The 23,137-nt window shown below is 42.7% G+C and overlaps 2 protein-coding genes across 3 annotated transcripts in view; both read right to left on the bottom strand.

The window, feature by feature from the left end:
- Positions 1-23,137, bottom strand: part of LOC144679844 (copine-3-like) — a 750,377-nt gene that overhangs the window by 124,847 nt on the left and 602,393 nt on the right. The gene's annotated exons all lie outside the window — the stretch shown is intronic.
- Positions 1-23,137, bottom strand: part of LOC144679843 (copine-3-like) — a 98,197-nt gene that overhangs the window by 56,512 nt on the left and 18,548 nt on the right. For both annotated transcript variants that reach the window (XM_078540690.1, XM_078540691.1), the window contains exons 2-3: positions 18,741-18,899; positions 10,201-10,380 (exon numbers count right to left, since the gene is read on the bottom strand). In XM_078540690.1, coding sequence (XP_078396816.1) covers positions 10,201-10,380; positions 18,741-18,869 — 309 coding nt within the window. In that variant the 5' untranslated portion in view covers positions 18,870-18,899. The remainder of the gene's footprint in view (positions 1-10,200; positions 10,381-18,740; positions 18,900-23,137) is intronic.

The following is a 23,137-nucleotide window of genomic DNA, read 5'->3' as shown; positions in this document are numbered from 1 at the left end:
GCATAATTCATCTACTCACTGTCATAACCAACCACTAGGAAGCAGCACTTAAACTTAAAAATGGTTAGCTGGGAGGAGTCTTGAACTCTCAATTGTTAATAGTCAAATTAATAGTCTAACGGTACCTAAAAACTGACAATGTTAGGTGGCATTTTGAATAAACAGTCATTTAAAATTTTACATGTAATGGGAGGACACAAGATTAAGACACAGCTAACATAAAATTTAAATCGTATGTTTAGAAATCCTCATTCATTTGTTGCTATCTGCCTCAGAAACCCTCATTCCATGCTTTTTTCTTACCTCTAGCCTCAACTATTCCAATGTTCTCTTGGCCAGCTTCCCAACTTGCACCCTGCATAAACTTGAGCTCATCCAAAACTACATTTTAACTTGCATCAAGTCCCATTCATCCATCACCCCTGTGCTCACCACCTAGGTTGGTTCCCACTCTGGCAGTGCCTCAATTTTAAAATTCTCACTCTTGTTTTCAAGTCCATCCAGGACCTCACCCCTCCCTATCTCTAACTTGCTCCAGCCCTGTAATCATCGGAGATCTCTGCTATCCTCCACTTTTGGCCTCCTGCGTTTTCATTGCTCCATCATGGGTGGCCAGACCTTCAGCTGCCAGGGCTCTAAACTCTGGAATTCTCTCCCTAAAGTTTTGCATCTCTCTACCTCTTTCCTTTAAAATTGTTCCTAAAACCTAACTCTTTTACAAAGCATTGTTCTGCTCATCAGTCTTAAAAGCACTTTATGGCGTTCAGGGCAGAATTTTGTTACATAACACTCATAAGAAACTGGACTTTACAACTCAGTTATACATTTTAAAATGCCTCCTTTAACTTGAGGCGAAACAATACGTTCTGAAAATGTGATGGTGAGGTCATACTAAACACCTCTACTCTGAGACAGACCAATGTGACCTGGTTGCCATGGGGGAAGAAACTCAAACAGAAACCTATTGAAATACAGGAACAGTTTTCACACCTATGCACAGTAACTCACAGAAAAAGCCACAGCTGCTTTTGAGACACAGGAGGTAGACAAAGCAGCTACTGCTGTGGGGAAGCAGAAGGACTGCTTTGCATCAACACCAAGCAAGATGCTTGGCAGAGCGTGTTTTCTATTCAAAATAAAGGACTTATCAAACAGAGTTCTGGAGATTAAGAAGAAAAGAGTTGTCTATGTAGGCCTTGCTGGTGAAAATTGAATTTGGAAGACTCAAGCTGATGGGAATAATTTTCAAAGGATACTAGAAGGTTCAACCTAGTGTGGCAGAGAGAAGCGACCCCACTGGGGAGCTTGCAGCCATGTTCCTGTAATGCTATATAACTTCCAGAAGTGTAGTGCACAGCAAAAGGGGATTGTAGGACATAACATGATTGTGTTAGCTAATGCAAAAGTACCTTTTATTTTGTATGTTGTATTAGTTACCGGCTAAGTAATGTTTGATCTATGTTGACTTTAGTTTGTTACTGTAAAATGTCCTAAAACATGAAACCTTGCCCTCCAGTTATTTCCTTTGGTTGGTTGGAAATTCAATCTTTATGAAAGTATCGGACTCTATGGAGGATTGTAACACACTCGTGAAAAACCATTAAGAACCATTAAAGGTGCTATATAAATGCAAGTTGTTGCCACCATATTTGTATCCAAACAATTCACACAGATACACAGACTGCATGATATCACAATGATGTTGGATTGCCACTGGAACAACAGCAAATTACATTAGAGCATCAAGATTTACTTCAAATGACAGATTCTCTCAAATGTCAGATGAAAATATGCTCAAGAAATTCTTAGTAAAGTTTAGAATATTGAATGTTACAGGAGGCCAAACACACCATCCTGACTCTCTGAAATAATAATCCATTTATTTTAATTCCACTATCTTTTTCCTTAAACCCTTTAAAAAAAAGTTTTACCATCCAATATCTATCTGCCTAATGTATTAAACTGTGGACTTTTGGAGTAGCTTGCAGTCCTCTTCATAGTTAAGCATGCATCATATTTGAATTTTGACACTGTACACCCTTTATCCTAATTTAGGTAATTTAAAGAAAACTTTTGAAGTGCAAATTTCAGAATTAACCTTCCAGTCTCTATAGTTAAAGGGATAATGTGTCTCAAGGTAATACATGATAAAAATTCCTTTAAAAATGAAAAGTTCTCCCTCCTCCTTCTTGTTAAGTACACCAAAATGTAGTAGTAGCTTTCTATATGGGTAAGCCAGTAGGAAAAAAAAACAGTAACCATTTACAAACAGAAAAGGGAGTTTCTGTGTTCTCTCTCAGATTCTTAGGACAATGCAGATCACAATTCAGATCACAATTCAGCACAGCATAGCACCAAATCACCAATTTAACTTCACATAGACCTTACAGTACATGGAAATTTCAGTGGTGCAGTAGGGATAGCTAGTCTGATAGAGTTCAAAAAAGAAACTTTACTCTGCAAGTATGTGTAACACCTGCACCAGGAGTGGAAAAAGCATTTTCACACTTAGAAATCCCAAAATTCATCAAAAGAGCTGAAACAAAAACATTATATGCTGCTTTTGCATTCCCTCAAATCTGCTTCATAGATAGTATTGGTCCAAGCACTGAAACAGTATTATTACATTAACTGAAGCACTCAGACGTTAAACTGCAAGAAAAATGAGAACCTCACAGGATACAGGTTAAAGAGCTATGCATCAGTTCTAATTTATTAGCTTACCATCTTTCAAAAAGCAGACCTTTCAAAAAGCAGACAGCTCTAATATAATGAATGACGAACAGAAAATTTTGCTCACACTGTAATATCACAAGGTACTCTCAGACAAAAAGAGTAAAACAACATAAATTTGCTCCAGTAAAACTGGTACAATAGTTGCTGCACTAAAATTTTACAGAGGAAAATTGATCTAAAACCTCCAAAATTTGACAGTTATACAACCTTCCAAGGCAGAAACGTGGCAAATAGAATTCAATCCAGTGCTTTTGAGCAGGGAAGACAAGGCAAGGGAATACAAAATAAATGGTATGATACTGAGAAGTGTAGAGGGAATAGAGGTACCTTGCAGTAGTCCACAGATTCCTGTAGGTAGCAGGACAGGTTGATAAATTGATTAAGATGGCAAGTGGGATTCTTACACTCCATGCCTTAGAGGGGGCATGAAGCTTTGTGGGTAGAGCTTAGGAATAAAAAAAAAAGGGCAACCACATTGTTAGGTGTTTATTATAGACCCCCAGATAGTCAGCGGGAAATTGAGGAGCAAATATTTGCAGAGGTGTGTAAAAACAATAATAGGGTAATTATAAAAACAAAAAGCTAAAAGCTACTGCGGATGCTGGAAATCCAAACCAAAAACAGAATTACCTGGAAAAACTCAACAGGTCTGGCAGCATCGGTGGAGAAGAAATCAGTTGACGTTTCGAGTCCTCACGACCCTTCGGCAGAACTGAGGTATAGTTAGGAGAGAGGTGAAATATAAGCTGGTCTAAGGTGGGGGGCGGGGGGAGAGAGAAGTTGAGGGTTGGGTGATTGTGGGGATAAGCAAGCAGTGATAGGAGCAGATAATCAAAAGATGTCACAGACAAAAAGATCAAAGAGGTGTTGAAGGTGGTGATATTATCTAAGAAAAGTGCTAATTAAGAATGGAAGGCAGGATACTCAAGGTACAGCTCTAGTGGGGGTGGGGTGGAAAGACTAACAAAGTTTTAGTTTTAGATTTAAAAATAATGGAAATAGGTGGGAAAAGAAGAATCTATATAAATTATTGAAAAAAAAAAGGGGGAGGGGGGAGAAACAGGGTAGGGATGGGGGGAGGGGGAGTTTAAGATCTAAAGTTGTTGAATTCAATATTCAGCCCGGAAGGCTGTAAAAAGTGCCTAGTTGGAAGATGAGGTGCTGTTCCTCCAGTTTGCGTTGGGCTTCACTGGAACAATGCAGCAAGCCAAGGACAGACATGTGGGCAAGAGACCAGGGTGGAGTGTTAAAATGGCAAGCGACAGGGAGGTTTGGGTCTTTCTTGCGGACAGACCGCAGGTGTTCTGCAAAGCGGTCGCCCAGTTTGCGTTTGGTCTCTCCAATGTAGAGGAGACCGCATTGGGAGCAACGAATGCAGTAGACTAAGTTAGGGGAAATGCAAGTGAAATGCTGCTTCACTTGAAAGGAGTGTTTGGGCCCTTGGACGGTGAGGAGAGAGGAAGTGAAGGGGCAGGTGTTGCATCTTCTGCGTGGGCATGGGGAGGTGCCATAGGTGGGGGTTGAGGAGTAGGGGGTGATGGAGGAGTGGACCAGGGTGTCCCGGAGGGAACGATCCCTACGGAATGCCGCCGGGGGGGTGAAGGGAAGATGTGTTTGGTGGTGGCATCAAGCTGGAGTTGGCGGAAATGGCGGAGGATGATCCTTTGAATGCGGAGGCTGGTGGAGTGATAAGTGAGGACAAGGGGGACCCTATCATGTTTCTGGGAAGGAGGAGAAGGCGTGAGGGAGGATGCGCGGGATATGGGCCGGACACGGTTGAGGGCCCTGTCAACCACCGTGGGTGGAAAACCTCGGTTAAGGAAGAAGGAGGACATGTCAGAGGAACTGTTTTTGAAGGTAGCGTCATCAGAACAGATGCGACGGAGGCGAAGGAACTGAGAGAATGGGATGGAGTACTTACAGGAAGCGGGGTGTGAGGAGCTGTAGTCGAGGTAGCTGTGGGAGTCGGTAGGCTTGTAATGGATATTGGTGGACAGTCTATCATCAGAAATTGAGACAGAGAGGTCAAGGAAGGGAAGAGAAGTGTCAGAGATGGACCATGTGAAAATGATGGAGGGGTGGAGATTGGAAGCAAAATTAATAAATTTTTCCGGTCCCGACGAGAGCATGAAGCAGCACCGAAGTAATCATCGATGTACCGGAGAAAGAGTTGTGGGAGGGGGCCGGAGTAGGACTGGTAATTATATTAGGTGATTTCAACTTTCCCAACATTAATTGGGATAGACATAACATTAAGGGCTTGGATGAAGTGGATGTCTTGAAACGTGTACAGGAGAACTTTTTAGGTCAATACGTAGAGGGTCCAACAAGGCACGGCACAGTGCTGGACCTAATTCTGGGGAATGAAGCCGGACAGGTGGCTGAGGTGGTGGTGGGGGAGCATTTTAGTGATAGTGACCACAACATTGTCCATAACAAGCTTAAATTGTACCAAGAAATAGGCAAGATGCAAAAAAAATGTTTTGAACTGGGGGAAGAGTAGATTTTAGTAAAATAAGGCAGGATCTGGCCAAGGTAGACTGGGAACAGCTACTTGTGGGGAAATCTACAGAGGAGCAGTGGGGGGGCGTTCCAAAAGGAAATGGGGAAGGTACAGGCTCAATATGTTCCCTCTAGGGTGATAGGAAGGAGTAACAAGCCCAGAGAACCATGGATGACCAGAGATATTCAGGATATGATGAAAAAGCAAAAAAGAGAGGCTTTTAGCAGGTACAAGGGAAACAAATCAGCAGAGGCATTAGTGGAGTACAGAAAGTGCAGGGTGGAGCTTAAGAAAGCAATTAGGAGAGCAAAGAGGGGATATGAGAAAGCTCTGGCTGGTAAAAGTGGGGAAAATCCCAAGATATTTTATAAGTATATCAATGGGAAGAGGATAATCAGGGAAAAAGTAGGGCCCAAGGGGGCAATCTATGGGTGGAGCCAGAGGACAATTGCTAGAGTGTTGAATGAATACTTCACATCCATCTTAACCCAAGAGAATGAGGATGAAGGTATCGAACTCGGAGAGAGAGAATGCGAGGTTCTTAAGCAAACTGATATAGGGAGTGACAAGGTATTGGCAGGCTTAAAAGTGGACAAATCTCCAGGTCTGGATGATTTGTGTCCCAGACTGCTGAGGGAGGCAAGGGAGGAGATCGCAGGGGCTCTGTCCCAAATTTTTAATTCCTCTCTGGCCATGGGGGAAGTTCCAGAGGGACTAGAGAACAGCTAATTTGGTTCCACTATTTAAGAGGGGTTGTAGAGGTAAGCCAGGGATCTATAGGCCAGTGAGTCTCACGTTAGTGGTAGGGAAACTATTGGAGAAAATTCTGAAGAGAATCTATCTCCACTTGGAGAGGCAAGGTTTGACCAGGGATAGTCAGCATGGCTTTGTCAGAGGGAGGTCATGCCTAACAAATTTGATTGAATTTTGAGGAGGTGACCAGGTGTGTAGATGAGGATAGTGCAGTTGATGTAGTTTATATGGATTTCAGCAAAACCTTTGGCAAGGTCCCACATGGGAGACTTTTAAAGAAGGCAAAGGCACATGGGATACAGGGTAATTTGATAAGTGGATTCAAAATTGGCTTAGTTGTAGGAGGCAGAGGGTGATGACAGAAGATAAAAGCAAAAAACTGCAGATGCTGGAAATCGAAAACAAAAACAAAAATACCTGGAAAAAAACTCAGCAGGTCTGGCAGCATCTGTGTAAGGGAGCACAGTTAACGTCTCGAGTCCGCATGACTCTTCAACAGAACTAAGGAAAAATAGAAAAGGGGTGAAATATAAGCTGGTTTAAGGGGGGGTGGTTGGGACAAGAAGATGCTTTAGTGACTGGGAGCCAGTGTCCAGTGGCGTAACACAGGGATCTGTGCTGGGTCCCCTATTATTTGTCATTTATATAAACCACATAGATGACTATGTGGGGGGTAGGATTAGTAAGTCTGCAAAGATTGGCCAGGTGGTTAACAGTGAGGTTGAGTGTCTTGGGCTACAGGAAAGTATAGACGGGGTGGTCAAATGAGCAGATAAGTAGCAGCTGGAATTTAACCCTGAAAAGTATGAGGTGATACACTTTGGAAGGAGTAATTTGACAAGGAAGTATTCAATGAACAGCATGACACTAGGAAGTTCTGAGGAACAAAATGACCTTGGCGTGTGTGTCCATAGATCTCTGAAGGCAGATGGGCATGTTAGTGGGGTGGTGAAAATGGCATATGGGACACTTGCCTTGATCAATTGAGGCATAGATTACAAAAGTAGGGCGGTCATGTTGGAGTTGCATAGAACCTTGGTGAGGCCACAGCTGGAGTACTGTGTGCTGTTCTGGTCACCACATTATAGGAAGGATGTGATTGTACTGGAGGGGATGCAGAGGAGATTCACCAGGATGTTGCCTGGGATGAAACATTTAAGTTATGAAGAGAGTTTGGATAGACTTGGGTTGTTTTCGTTGGAGCAGAGAAGGCTGTGGGGCAACCTGATTGAGGTGTACAAGATTATGAGGGGCATGGACAGGGTGGATAGGGAGCAGCTGTTCCCCTTAGTTGAAGGGTCAGTCACCAGGGGACATAAGTTCAAGGTGAGTGGCAGGAGGTTGAGGGGGGGGATGTGAGGAAAAACTTTTTTACTCAGAGGGTGGTGACGGTCTGGAATGCACTGCCTGGGAGGGTGGTGGAGGCAGGTTGCCTCACATCCTTTAAAAAGTCCCTGGATGAGCACTTAGCACATCATAACATTCAAGGCTATGGGCCAAGTGCTGGTAAATGGGATTAGGTAGGTAGGTCAGGTGTTTCTCACATGTCAGTGCAGACTCGATGGGCCGAAAGGCCTCTTCTGCACTGAGATTCTGTGATGCCATGGCTAAGAAAGAAAGACCAGGGAGGTAATGCTAGAATTGTATAAAACACCAGTTTTAGACCACAGCTAGCATATGATGAATTGCAACACAGGAAGGATGCGATCTTACTAGATACAGTACAGAGGAGATTTGAGGATGTTGCCAGAAATGAAGAATTTTAGCTATGAGGAAAGATAGGATAGGCTGGGGTTATTTTCTTTGTGGCAGAGGCAGTGGAGGGGAGATTTAGTTGAGATGTACAAAATTAAGGGCTGTAGATACAGTGGATAGGAAGGGTCCATTTCACATAGTGGAAAGATCATTAACCAAAGATAAAAGGAAGAGTTGAGAAAAATATTTTCACTCAGGCAGTGAGTTCCAAACGCTGGAATAGTGATCGAGACAGAAACATTCAATACATTCAAAAAGTATTTAGATATGCACTTGAAGTGGAATAACCAACAAGGCTACAGACTGATAGCTTGAAAGTGGGATTAGGCTGGATAAATGTTTTGGCTGGCACGGACATGGGCTGAATTGTCCTCTCCCATGCTGTAGTTTTCTACATTTCTATGTTTAAAAGGTACACAACTCAGCACTGAAATTCCAGAAGAATTAATTGTGAATTTACATTGACCAGAAACTGAAATGGACTAGCCATACAAGTACTGTAGCTACGAGAGCAAGTCAGAGGCTAGGAATCCTGCGGTGAGTACCTTCTGACTCCCCAAAGTCTGCCCTCCATTTACAAGGAAGTAATGTGATGGAATTCACTCCACTTGCCTGGATGAATGCAGCTCCAACAACACTTAAGAAAGCTGGACACCATCCAGGACAAAGCAGCCCACTTGATTGGCACCCCACCAACGTTCATTCACTCTTTCCTCCACCAACGCACTGTTGCAGCAGTGTGTACCATCTACAACATGCACTGCAGGGAATCACCAAGGCTCCTTAGACACCACCTTCCAAACCCATGACCACTATCATCAAGAAGGACAAAGGCAGCAGGCACATGGGGACACCACCACCTGGAAGTTCCCCTCCAAGTCACTCACCATCCTGGCTTGGAAATATATTGCCGTTCCTTCACCGTCACTGGGTCAAAATCCTGGAATTCCCTCCTGAGCAGCACTGTGGGTGTACCTACACCACATGGACTGCAGCGGTTCAAGGCAGCAGCTCACCACCATCTTCTCAAGGGCAATAAATTCTGGCCCAGCCAGTGATGCCCACATCCCATGAACAATAAAAAAATTCCATAGGATTGCTAGTTTTTGATACTCTGGCATTCTTAGAAACATAAGACTGTATGTTTTAAATGCAAATATTGAGAGCCAAGCAGATGTAGAACAAACAAGTAGCAGAGAAAGCAACTAAAAATTTCTTTACATGCATTGACCATTTCAACTTTGAAATAATTCTTAATTGGTAAGAACTAAATTTGGCATAGTTTGAGAAGCATTCTTGACTCTATGCCAAAACAGCTTTCCCCTCACTCACTCTACAACTGTTGACAGCAAACAATAAGTTGTCAGATCCTGCGAAATATCTTGAAGGCCCCGGTCTCGACTCAATAGCCTCTTACCACAGACATATTAAAGCCTGATGATCTTGATGAGTGGAAGTGGAAAGTAAGCAGTTTAATCATAAAAATGATTGATAGGTCAAATTGATTGAAGACTTATTGACGCAATCAGAAAACGAAGTTTTTTTCAGGGCAAATAAGTCTTGGAGAAGCCATGCTCAGGTTGGTTGAGCTGCTGTTATAAGTTAATTTATTAATTATATTCTCAAAATATGGATGTAGAGAAAATAAACCTGCCTCAGTGAATGAATACACCCAGCACAGTGAAAAAGAGACCAAAAAAAAAAATCAGTGCAAGAGTTTTTTTAAAATTTTTCATGGGGTGTGAATGTCACAGATAAGGCCAGCATTTGTTGACCATCCCCTATTGCCACAACTGAGTAGCTTGCTAGGCCATTTCAAAGGACAGTTAAGAGTCAACTACATTGCTGTGGGTCTGGAGCCACTTGTAGGCCAGATCAGGTAAACATGGCAGATTTGCTTCCCTAAAGGACATTAGTGAACCAGATAGGTTTTATGACAATCAATGATAGTTTCATGGTCACCATTACTGAGTAGCTTTCACTACCATATTTTTTATTAATTAACTGCATTTAAATTCCTCCATCTGCCATAGTGGGATATGAACCCATGTCCCCAGAACATTAGCCTGGACCCCTGGATGAGTGCAACTACTGCATGTTTCTTGGATTCTTGAATTGTTATTGTACTATTTGTGATGATTACTTCAATAAACATGCTATCTTTGTATGTGTACAGTTAAGAAACTACACCACTGTGTGATTGCTTATCAAAGCTCAAGAAATAATGTTCAATCAATGCTGCATTTTCACCTTATTCGCATTAGTTGAACTTGGGTTAAAGATGGGGTAAAAACCTGGTTGTAGCAATGATTAATCAAGATTTCTCTTCTAAAAATATTTTCTGAATTTCAGCTAGAGTACAATGTTTTTGTTGATCAGTGAATGCCCCAGAATTGTAGCAAAGCTCCCAGGATATTTGGGATATGGAATTATAACAAAAGCATTCTATTTACCTGTCCCAGTGTGCATTCAAAATGTCCCAGGAAGTCATCATCCTTCAAATCAATGGTTTTGTTGTCAATATCATAAATTCCAAACTTCAATTTCTGCACCTGCTCAAAGTAGTAATCCACCAGGAACTTCTTTGAGAACTTTGGGGAGAGGCAGTTTTTAACTCTTTCTGTGCGATCAATCTGAAAAATAAATATGCCCCAAATTAATAAGCAAACAAAATGGATAAAGCAAATTTTTCCAAATACTAGTCAAATACTAGACATTATCGATTTAAAGTCAATTTGCACAAAGCACTTAATAAAAGGGTTTCTGGTAAAGTAAACAGGCTATACCTTACTAGAGAAATAAGTCTCAGCAATTCATACCATTATTAAGGCACAAATCAGGAAGCAAGTTTAGGGTTAAAAGATATGCTGCAAGTTGCGAATCTTCAGAACCTGTTAGTCGATGTAAGTGATTCCACCATTTGCCTCAAATAAACAACATCTTGCCCTTGGCCTCCCAGTTATTTCTAAATAATTCACTGGATTTGCCCGTTAAATTTGCTAAAGAACAGTAATGAAAATTGCTAATGTAATGTCAATCCATCACTCTGGGCCAGAAAGGGAACATTTTAACCAGCTAATTCTCATTCCTGTATATAGTTGCTTTCGAGCATTTTAAAACTCCCAAATTTTAAATTTATTTCTTTCTTGCTTTTCCTTTCTGTTTCTTCTTTTCTCTTCCTTAACGCAATAAGTATTTCCCTCTCTATTTCTCTTTCTGTGCCTGATTTGACTAATTCACTCTCCTCCTTTGTCATTCCATTTGTTTCCTCCCCAATCCTTAAATCTCCCCGCTAAGGAGATATGCTTTTGGACCTGTTCTTCACCAAGGTCATAGATAAGCACGTTGCTCTCACCATGTTATTATCAGTTCACGCTTCAGCCAAGTTAGAACAGGAGGAAAGAGCTGCTTGGTGCAGGCAAAAGCTGAACAAAAATTTGGTCCAAAATATTTTTGCATCAACACCACAAGACGGACAGACACTTCAATTTCAGTATTCCAGGGTCACTTTCAGATGCCAATTAACTGGAATTTGTAAATGCTGTTAATATGTAATATCCAATACTGCATGAGTAGAAACTTATCCAATTAAATATTGGGAAGACTGAAGCCATTGTTTTCAGTTGCTATGATCTCAAGGGATCTGGGACCCATGATCTGGGACCCATGTGAACAATGTGAACTCCTTAAGACAACTGTAGGCATCTCATCTTCACTAAGACTCAGAAAGAGCTTAATCTATTGTTCAATGTTTTCCAAATTCCAACTCTGACCTTGTTAAATAAACACAGGCTATCCTTTGAATTGCAATTACTTTAAACTTATTTAAAAATCTCTCAAACACTTTTTCCCCCATTTATCTTACATTAAAAAATTCAATTTCCAAAACAAAAATCAGGAAATTAAACATTTTTACAACACAGCCCCCAGCTACAAACTCCATCCATCCCCCTGGCAACTGAGATTCAACCAGTTTGTTTGCAAACTTGGTGTCATATGAGACCCCCAACATGAGCTTCCGGTCACACATTTGAACCACCAATAAGTCTACCTTTTTCCACCTTTGTAACATGGCCTCACTTAGCCTCTGACTCAGCATATCTGCTGCTGAAACCTCATTCATGCCTTTGTTATGTCTAGATTTGACTATTTCAATGCTGGTCTCCCAAAAGGCATGCTGACCTGGTCTCCCACAATGCATTCCTGCCTGGTCTCCAGCCCCACAACCTTCTGAGTATCTGTGCTCCTATAATCCTGGCCTCTTTAGCATTCTTGATAATTGCGCCTTCTGCTGCCATGTCCCAAACTCTGGAAGTCATAGAATCATAGAATGGTTACAGCACAGAAGATGACCATTCAGCCTGTTTTGTCTGTGCTGGCTCTCTGAAGCAGCAATTCACCTCGAGCCTCTACCTCACCTTCTCCCAGTAGCACTGCACATTCTTCCATTTCAGACAATAAACCAATTCCCTTTTGCATATGCCTCAATTGATCCTGCCTCCAACACTCTCAGGCAGTGTATTCCAGATCCTAACCACTCAGCACGTGAAAAAGCTTTTCCTCATGTCACCTTAGCTTCTTTCGCTAATTACCTTAAATCTGTGCCACCTAGTTCTTAACCTTTCCACCAATCGAAAGGATTTTTCCCTATCTACTCTGTCCAGGCCCTTCGTGTGGGGAGGTGATGGCATAGTGGTATTGTCGCTGGACTAGTAATCCAGAGGCTGAGGGTAATGCTCTGGGGACCTGGGTTCATACCGTAGATGGTGGAATTTGAATTCGATAAAAATCTGGAGTTAAAAGTCTAATGATGGTCATGAAACCATTGTCGAAACCCATCTGGTTCACAAATATCCTTTAAGGAAAGAAGGTCTTAGGTACCTACCTTAGGTAAGGCTGTCCTTACCTGCCATTGCTGTGGGTCTGGAGTCACATCTAGGCCAGACCAGGTAAATGCCCTATGACCTAGCAAGCCAATCAGTTGTATCAAACCGCTACAAAGTCCCTAGGCACCGGAAAAGACAATGGCAAACTCAGCCCTGGGGATAGTGCCAAAATTGAGAGTGCTGTTTCACAAACCAGTCAAGCAACAGCCTGACAGTCATCCTCACAGAATCATACCTGACAGGTAATGTCCTGGATACCACCATCACCATCCCTGGGTATGCCCTGTCCCACAGGCTCAACAGACCCAGCAGAGGTGGCAACACAGTGGTAAATAGTCGTGAGGGAGTTGCCGTGGGAGCCCTCAACACGGACTCTGGACCCCATGAAGTCTTGTGGCATCAGGTGACACATGGGCAAGGAAACCTCCTGCTGATTACCACATACTGCCTGCCACCCCCCCCCCCCACCCCACAAAATCAGTGCTCCTCCATGTTGAACACCACTTGGAGGAAACACTGAGGGTGGCAAGGGCACAGAATGTACTCTGGGTGGGGGAACTTCAATGTCCATCACCAGGAGTGGCTCGGTAGCGCCACTACTGACTGAGCCCTAAAGGACATAGCTGCTAGACTGGGTCTGCAGCAGGTGATGAGGGAACCAACAGAAAGGAAAAACATACTTGACCTAATCCTCACCAACCTGCCTGCCGCAGATGCATCTGTCCATGACAGTATCAGTAGGAGTGACCACTGCACAGATGTTGTGGAGACAAAGACACATTGAGAACACCCTCCATGTTGTGTGGCGCTACCATCGTGTTAAATGGGATAGATTTCAAACACATCTTGCAACTCAATACTGGGCATGCATGAGGCACTGTGGGCCATCAGCAGCGGAATTGTAATCAAATACAATCTGTAAACTCATGGCCTGGCATATCCCCCACTCCACCATTACCATCAAGCCAGGGGATCAACCCTGGTTCAATGAAGAGTGCAGAGGGCATGCCAGGAGCAGCACCAGGTATACCTAAAAATGAGGCGTTAACCTGGTGAAGCTATAACACAGGGGTCCTTGCATGCCAAACAACATAAGCAGCAAGTGATAAACAGAGTTAAGCAATCCCACAACCAATGGATCAGATCCAAGTTCTGCAGTCCTGCCACATTCAGTCGTGAATGGTGGTGGACAATTAAACAACTCACTGGAGGAGGCGGCTCCACAAATATTTCCATCCTCAATGTTGGGGGTGCTGGGGGAGCCCAGCACATCAGTGCTAAAGAAAAGGCTGAAGCATTTACGACAATCTTCAGCCAGATTTGCCGAGTGGATGATCCATCTCGGCCTCCTCCGGAGGTTCCCAGCATCACAGATGCCAGTCTTCAGCCAATTCGATTCATTCCACATGATATCAAGAAACGGCTGAAGGCACTGGATACTGCAAAGGCTAAGGGCCCTGACAATATTCCGGCAATAGTTACCGAAGACTTATGCTCCAGAACTTTCCGTGCCCCTAGCCAAGCTGTTCTAGTGCAGCTAAAACACTGGCATCTGCCCGGTTATGTGGAAAATTGCCCAGGTGTGTCCTGTACCCAAAGTGCAGGGCAAATACAACCATGCCAATTACTGCCCCATCAGTCTGCTCTCAATCATCAGTAAAGTAATGGAAGGGGTCATCAACAGGGTTAACAAGCGGCACTTGCTTAGCAATAACCTGCTCACTAATGCTCAGTTTGGGTTCCGTCAGGGCCACTCAGCTCCTGGTCTCATTACAGCCTTGGTTCAAATATGGACAAAAGAGCTGAACTCCCAAGGGGAGGTGAGAGTGACTGCCCTTGACATCAAGGTTGCATTTTAGTGTGGCATCAAGGAGCCCTAGCAAAACTGGAGTCAATGGGAATCAGGGGCAGAAGCTCTCTGCTGGTGGGAGTCATACCTAGCACAAAGAAAGATAGTTGCGGTTGTTGGAGGTCAGTCATCTCAGTTCCAAGACATCACTGCAGGAGTTCCTCAGGGTAGTGTCCACGGCCGAACCATCTTCAGCTGCTTCATCATAAGGTCAGAAGTGGGGATGTTCAGTGATGATTGCAATGTTCAGCACCATTCGCGACTCCTCAGATACTGAAGCAATCCATGTTCAAATGCAGCAAGACCTGGACAATATCCAGGCTTGGGTGACAAGTAACATTTGTGCCACACAAGTGCCACGCAATGACTATCTCCAACAAGAGAAAATTTAACCATTGCCCCCTTGAAGTTCAATGGCACTACCATCACTGAATCCCACACTATCAACATCCTGGGGGTTAACATTTACCAGAAACGGAACTGGACCTGTCATGTAAATACTGTGGCTACTAGAGCAGGTCAAAGACTAGGAATCCTGCAATGAGTAACTCACCTCCCGACTCCCCAAAGCCTGTCCACCATCTACAAGGCAAAAGTCAAGAGTGTGATGGAATACTCCCCACTTGCTTGGATGAGTGCAGCTACCACAACACTTAAGAAAGCTTGACACCACACATGACAAAGCAGTCCACTCGATTGGCACCACATGCACAAACATTCAATTACTCCACCACCGATGCACAGTAGCAGCAATGTGTGCCATCTACAAAATGCACTGCAGTAATTCACCAAGGATCCTTCGACAGCACCTTCCAAACCCATGACCATTGCCATCTAGAAGCACAAGGGCAGCAGATAGATGGGAACATCACCACCTGGAAGTTCCCCTCCAAGTCACTCATCATCCCCTGACTTGGAAATACATTGCCATTCCTTCACAGGTTCCTGTTCCTTTGCAGGCCATTAAGTGGACAGGACTGGGTGTCAACTACACTCCCCACCCCCCCCACCCCCCACCCATCCTTGCTTTGAAAATTCGAACATGTCCCGGAATCATTGGGACACCGACACTCCATTTAGGGGTGCTATTTTTAAAGCACACCAAAGCTAGTTTCTTCTGGGCCACAAGGCCAATTGAAAACCGTGATGTCTAACTCAACTCCTACTGGAAAGCAATGTGAAAACATGATCACATGAGTTTGTGATGCCTCATCCCCATCTAATTTTTAAACATCCTGATAACATATACTGTTTAGATTTAGAGAATGGCTGCTTTGACGAGGTATCAAGGCCAGCCAGTGCTTTTGGAATAATTGTCCATGTTATGACCGATGCAGTTGGTAAAGCGGAGTTATTTAAAAATCCCAGTGGGAGACTTTAAACAATGGTCATAATCAATAATTTTAAGTGTTATGTTTGAGATGTGTCTCTAAACTCAGGAATCAGATCACTAGTTCTTGAGGTTTTACATTAAACTAAATGAACCATTTTATTAATTTACACAGGTTAAAATATATGTACAAATGGCTACAAATTATTACTATCACAACTTTTAACAAATTCCCAAACTAATCTCCATTAAGGCAACAGCAACCCATCGACTTAACCAGACACCAGGCAAAGCATTTTCACCTTAGGAATTCAAAATGGGGCTCTTTTCACTGTGGAGCCTGTTGGAGGTTTACAGCTGCCTTTTGATCTCACATTGCCTCTGCTCTGCACACCCAAAAACTACTGAAGTTATACCTACCACCACTGATTGAATTCAAATTCTCATTGTCCCACCAGTCTCTTTGAACTTTACCCTTTAACAATGAAACCCCATTCACTGTACCAATTTTATTAGTAATATAAATATGGTGCTTGGTAGCTGTTAAAAAAGGTGTCAGGTTTTCACCCCACTTCTTGAATGCTCTATTCAAAAAAAATGCAAATACATGTGCTCTTACATATCAAAACTAGTATCAAAGCACCCAGGCTAGCTGGTTTTAATCTAATTAAGACACATCCACAGGCTAAACCTGTATTTTTAAAAGAAAAGTATTTTCCACATTAATAGCGCTTCATGACATCCAGCATGAGGTCTATGATTTTAAAAAGTGTTATGAGCAGAGAGACATTAGTGTCCACATACATGAATCCTTACATTTGCAGGGCAAGTTGATCAGGAGATTATTTTTTTTAAAGTATGTGGGTTAATTGGGCATCTAAAATGAGAAATGGAATATAAAGTGAGAAATGGAATATAAAGGCGCAAGAGGTCATGCTAGAACTTTATAAATCACGAGTAGGGCCTCAATTAGAGTTTATGGACAATTCTGGGTACTGTACTTCAAGATATAAAGGGCTTAGAAAGGGTCCAAAAGGAGGTTTAATCAGGATATCACCAGGTATGAGAGACTTTAGTTATGAGGAGAGATTGGAAGAGTCTTAATTCTTCTTGGAACAGGGAAGGTTATGACGTGACTGAAGGGATTTTTAAGATGAGAAGTTTTGATTTAAAAAAAAAAATGCTATTTCCTCTGGCACATGGGTCAATAATTAGAGGTCACAGATTCAAAGGTCATTCACAAAGATCCAGAGGGGAGATTAAAGGCTTTTTATTTTTTTTTTTTACAAACTGTCAAAGATCTAGAATGCTCCAGGTGGTGGAAGCTAATTCCTTAAATAATCTTTAAAAAAAAGTTGGGCAGATACTTGAGGGCAAAGGAGTTACTTACTGGTTTATAGACAGAACACAGGTACGTTGAACTAAGCACAACTGCTCTTTGGTCTGAAAAAAAAAGGAAAAGGAAAAAGGAAAGAGAGCAAGGAAAATTTGTAATTCCCTTAAAATGTCTGTGGAATTGTTTTATAACGAAGGTTTGAAAAGGACTTCTAAGAGGTTGCATCAGCTGCAAAGGGATAAATTGCAATTTTCTTGGATAATAAGAAATACTGGCCCATTTGACTTGATGACTCCTGACTTGGAAACAGTACCAACAGGAAGAAAGTTAAGATAATACAGAACCCGAGTGGCTTGCAGACACAAAGGAGAGTTCAAAACAAAGGACACCTAGAGGCAGAAGGAGATCAGCATACAGTTGCAGTCTCAAAGAGAAAGCAGACAAAGGCAGAAAGAGGAACACAGAATTTGTGCGAGATGAAGCCAGCAAAGCTCTCAACAAAAAGGTCAGTTTTCTGTTTGGCAGTAAGAAAATAGAATCCCAGAAGCTCTTCGGGAAGCAATGTATGAGTGACTTGAAAGGGAGCTAATTCTAAAAAGGCAGTCAAAATAGCTCAGGCATGCAAAAGAGATGAGAGCTTGTGTCAGAGGGCCAGATCATGAACTAGGTATTTGTTGGTCGGTTCATTGGAAAGGAAATCTGGAAAGCTAAGCCCTTTATATCTTGAAGTGCAGGCCATTAGGACTGTCATGGCCCAAGGGAGAGGAGATTTGTAGAAATGGGTCTTGCTGATGATAACCGTCCCCATGAAACTCAGAAGTAAAAGCTTCCGTCAGATAGGACTCCTGACCGACCCTGTGAATAAAGAATAGCTTATTGGTGTGGTGCAGAGAGTGATGTGTGCGCTTGTGGTTGTGCAAGATGTATCTTTATATCAACTATTTAAAGTAAAATTTACCTTTTTATTTGAAGTGTCATTTGCCTGTTAATTCATGTTTAACTTATTTGATTCATGTCAAAGAAAAAGTTAAAGAATAAAATCTTGTTGGTAATTTCTTAATTTGGAGGTCGTTTAGTAAAAGTTGGTTATTTTGGTTTACAGTTCCCCCACTGGGATCATAACATTTTAAAAGAGGCAGCATAGACATAACAGACAGAATGGCTCCCTTCTGTGCTGTAGGTTTCCATAATTCTGAGAGTCAACAGTTTCTAGTGACTAGGACAGGAAACTGGATGGGGAGGAGGGAGGATAAAGAAGAGTGTTAAAGTTTGTAATTTCTTTTAACCAATCTTCCTATAGCAAGCAGTTATGAGAGCCAATGAAAACAACATACAAAGCAGGAATTTCTCTCATCACTATTCCCATTTACATTATAACAAAAAGCAAACATTGGAAATATTCCAAAATATATAATGGAAATGGGTTGGGGAAAAAGCTAGAGAGGGTATTGATTAAAATTAGATTATAGCATCTTGAACTAGATTAATATTGAAAATAAACAGCTGTTTCAAAAAAAGTCCATCTATTCATCAAGCTCCTGAAAAACCATTTTCACAACAAACTAAGAACTATACATTGGAGAGCTCCTTACCTCAGCCCATTGATTCTCGCCAGTATTTATGAAGAACACACATAGTGGATCAGACTTGGAACCAACATCTTTATCTAATAGATTCTCGCAGGAGATACTCAGTTCAACTTTAGTCACACACTGTGCCATCTGCTAACTTGCAAAATGCTGAAGAAAAATCTGTAGAACAATTAAGTAAACTGTCAACTTTTAAATCATGAATTAATGCGCATAAAATGAAATATTTATACAAAATACAATTTGATTAAACAGCTCCCTAGCCACTCACCCCCCCATATTACCAACATACGAATGCAAGCTGCTCCCAATATTATATAGGCGTGCTCGGTACCTTCCTGGTCACCTGGCCAAAGTTGAACACCACTCAAGTGAATACAGGAATAAGCTGCAATCCTACAAGTCTGTGGAATGGTGTTTGGTACACCTCTCTGGTCCCACAAGATAGCATGATATAATACTGAACATACAACTGGGCATTACTTACAGGACTGGTACCTTATCTCCAATTAGTTGAAGCATGAAGACAAGACAAACTGATATTGTAACATCCATTATTTAATACTACCAGAAGCTCTTTGTATACAATTAAGCAGTCAACAAAATAATTCTGGTAGATAGGGAAAAGAACATGCAAATTAAATGTCCAAAGCACAAATTCTGAAGGAATTGACTTTTGATACATGTAAACTATGCATGATTTCATATATCAATTTGTCAAACAGCTCAATTAAAGTTCAGTTTATTTTGAATTTGCAACAAATGGTGGAAGATAACTGTTCTCCATAGAAGCATTTGGGTGTCCTGCCAATTCACCAATATGAAAACAGATTATTGTTGTAATTTAACCATGTTACTTTACTAAATTTGTATTACATACAACAATGAAGTTCCAGTCATCCATAAACCATGTCCTTGGTTTATTTTTAACAATTAGGAAGTCTAACAGTGTTAAATCATGCAAATGTTAATCATTTACCTTCAGGTCAAATCCAGTCAAGCCAAACTAAAAGCACCCCACCCCATGAGGTCTTTTAGAAAATTTGTCCCAGGGCCATAATTTAGTTATAATTTCAGGGAGTTATTGCTGAATGCACAGCACACTAGCATTTTTGTTTGATTAAACCAATTTGAAGAATTGCAAGAGGTAATTTATAGCAGCCTAGCATAAATATAATGGAGTTACTATTCATCAAAATTAAAATATTGGACAAATATATCTAGAAGGCTAATGATGTATCTAGATCAAACACAAGACTTGTCAAAGTAACGTCTTCATCTGTTACTTCTGGCAACTAAGGCTACACTAAATCAAGATATCTGATTTATCCAAATTCAATGTCAGGATTCCAATTCCTCTGACTTTGTAGCCCAAGCAAGGTCAAGGCACTGATGCTTTTAAATGTTGATGTGCCAGCAAACTAAGTAATTTCGCACTGTATACAGTTTGTTTAGTGAAAGGCATCAAGAAAAGAAAAAAAAACACATGTAGCAACAGCCTCTCATGGCTGTGGTCATTCTTCATGTTCCCTTGTTATAGCTAGAGGATATGGGCAGAATTGGGATCTCCAACACTGACAATGTCTGTCGATATAGTGCCTTTAAATGTGGTATAACATCTCAAGGCACTTCAAATAAATTTCAATACTGAGCTTCAGGAGATTTAAGAACTGCTTGGTCAAAAAGATAGGTTTAAAAGCAGGAGAGACAGATAGAGAGGGAAGAAATTCCAGAGCTTATAGGATTTGAAGAGCTAAGGCATGGCTGCCAATGATACAGTGAAGGAAGTCAGAGATGCAAACGAGGACAGAATTAAAGGATTGTGGTGCTCTCAGAAGGTTATAGGGCTGCAGGAGGCCATGGAGAGATTCAAACACAAGGATGAGGAATTTAAATTTGAAGCATTGCTAGTCTGGAAGTCTACAAACAATGGCTGAATGGAACTTGTGACTCATCTTCAGAGCATAGGGACTCAAAATGTTAATTCAGTTTCTCTCTCCACAGATCCTGCCAGACTTGAGTTTTTCCAGTATTTCCTGTTTTTATTTCAGATTTCCAGCATCCGCAGTATTTTGCTTTTATCTTACAGGAGAATGTTATGATTAATTGTCTCAATGACTTCAGTCAAGTCGAAAAGCATGAGAAGGTATACTATATCCTGGCCATGGTTGTATAAGAGTCACAAATGAGATCATATAAAAGGTCCGTTTCAGGGATGGAAACATGATTGGAGGGGTTAAAATACGGGGCAGAATTTTCTGCTTGGTGTGTGGCGGGGAGGTGGGGCCGCACATCGACACGTAAAATGACGCAGGGTGACATCAGGTGAGCGTCCCGATGTTACCGCGCGCCATCGCAATATTTCGCTGGGCGGGCGCGTGATGAAGTTCGACACGCACCGCCATTAATTAACGGGCCAGTTAAGGCCCTTGAATTGTCAATTGACTGCAATTTTCAGCCACCTGTGCTATCTTTGGGTTGGCGCACGGTCGCAATGGGCAAGTGGGTAAGAGACTTTTTAATAAAACTCATCCATCAAGCTGGTCTGAGAGTATTTATTGCAGAAAGTTTTTTTAAACTTGCCTGTGTGATCTGTAGCAGTTCAGGACGAATTTCAGCAGCTTTCTGCGTACGTTGAACTTTCAGGTCAGCACTCTGCAGTCAGTAATCTTTATCGGGCCTGCAGCTTTCCGGAGGTCACCCCTTAGCCTGGTTTTGGGTTCTGACATCTCCACTGGAGGCAGTTCCTCTGGAGGAAGGACTAGAATAAGGAGGAGGCCAGGAGTACACAATCAGCCTTCAGGGGAGCCATCTTTGGGAGGCCAGGCATAGGCACAAGGGGCACAGGACCAAGAGGTTGTCCAAGGTGCAAGGGGCCCACAGAAGACGCTACTATCCTGCTGCCAGGGTACACAGGCAGCGAAGCAGCTACCTCAATATGACTGAGGTGCAGTACTGAAGGACGCTCCGACTCTCAAGGGAGACAGTCAACTATATCTGTCAGATGATTGGCCCTGAGATCTCTCTTAACTGTGTGGGCGGACCCCCCATGCCAGTGGCTCTGAAGGTCACAGTTGCCTTCAACTTCTATGCCTCTGGTTCCTTCCAGGGCTCGGTGGGTGATCTTTGCGGTGTCTCCCAATCAGCTGTCCACACTTGTGTCAAACAGATCACGGACGCTCTGTTCAGACAGGCATTGACCTTCATCCACTTCCGCTGGGACCAGGCAAGCCAGACACAGCGAGCCAGAGGCTTCATGGCCATTGCTGGCTTCCCCCGTGTCCAGGGTGCAATAGACTGCACACATGTGGCCATCAAGGCACCAGCAGGTGAGCACGGTGCCTTTGTCAACAGGAAGGGATTCCACTCCATGAACGTGCAGATAGTGTGTGATTGCAGGATGCTGATTCTACAAGTCTGTGCATGGTACCCAGGCAGCTCCCATGACACCTACATCCTCAGACACTCCCAGGTGCCGGGGCTCTTCAGTGCTCTGGCTCGGCTTGATGGATGGCTGCTGGGTGACAAGGGCTATCTCCTCAGAAGGTGGCTCATGACGCCTCTCCGCCATCCTATATTAGAAGCTGAGCAGCGGTACAATAGGAGCCACGCCTCCATAAGGGCTGTGGTGGAGAGAGCCATCGGTCTTCTCAAGATACCCTTCCGATGCTTGACCGCTCAGGGGGTGCACTCCAGTACCCCCCAGATCGTGTGTCAGTGATAGTGGCTGCATGCTGCGCTCTCCACAATCTTGTGCTGGAAAGGGGGGGGATGCAGTGGACGATGAAGACGTTGACGCAGTGGATGCAGCTGCACACGATGAGTCCAGCACTGATTCTGAGGAAGGGGAAGCACAGGGGAATGATGAGGGGCTACACGCTGACCCGGGACTACACCAAGGAGGCAGGGACACCCGGGAGACTTTAATCCAACAAACTTTCAGCTAGCTCCACACAAATGGATCAGCAGGACCAGCCTTGCCTAGCGCTTCCATACTTGTCATTTAAGTGCTAAAACTGCCAGGTCATCAGCTGCAACTAAGGGCTTCGGACATAAACTTCAATGTCCACTCAAACACTCATGACATGTTTGTATGTAAAACATACAAATGCAGAACAAAGGAGCCACCCTCAGCCATGTTAACACATCTGGCTTTAAATTTTCATCTTAAGTTCTCAAAGTCAAAACAAAACATTATTCAAGCAGAAACAAATAATAAGTCCCTAATCTAGGGCCAACACAAAAGCACCAGTGAGAAACCTGAGGTGTGCCTAAGGTGCCTTATGCTTATGTTTACGGGTGCTACGTCTTGGTGCCGCCCCATTGCATGGAGTGGCATCCGAGACAGCCTGCTGACTCTGCTGTCCTGTTGGCCTCTATATTGGCGGGCATCCTCTGGC

This window comes from Cetorhinus maximus, chromosome 4 (genome assembly GCF_964194155.1).
Source record: "Cetorhinus maximus chromosome 4, sCetMax3.hap1.1, whole genome shotgun sequence".
Classification (NCBI taxonomy): Eukaryota; Metazoa; Chordata; class Chondrichthyes; order Lamniformes; family Cetorhinidae; genus Cetorhinus; species Cetorhinus maximus.
The sequence above is the reverse complement of the archived record's forward strand: the minus strand, read 5'-3'. Positions and strand labels throughout refer to the sequence as shown.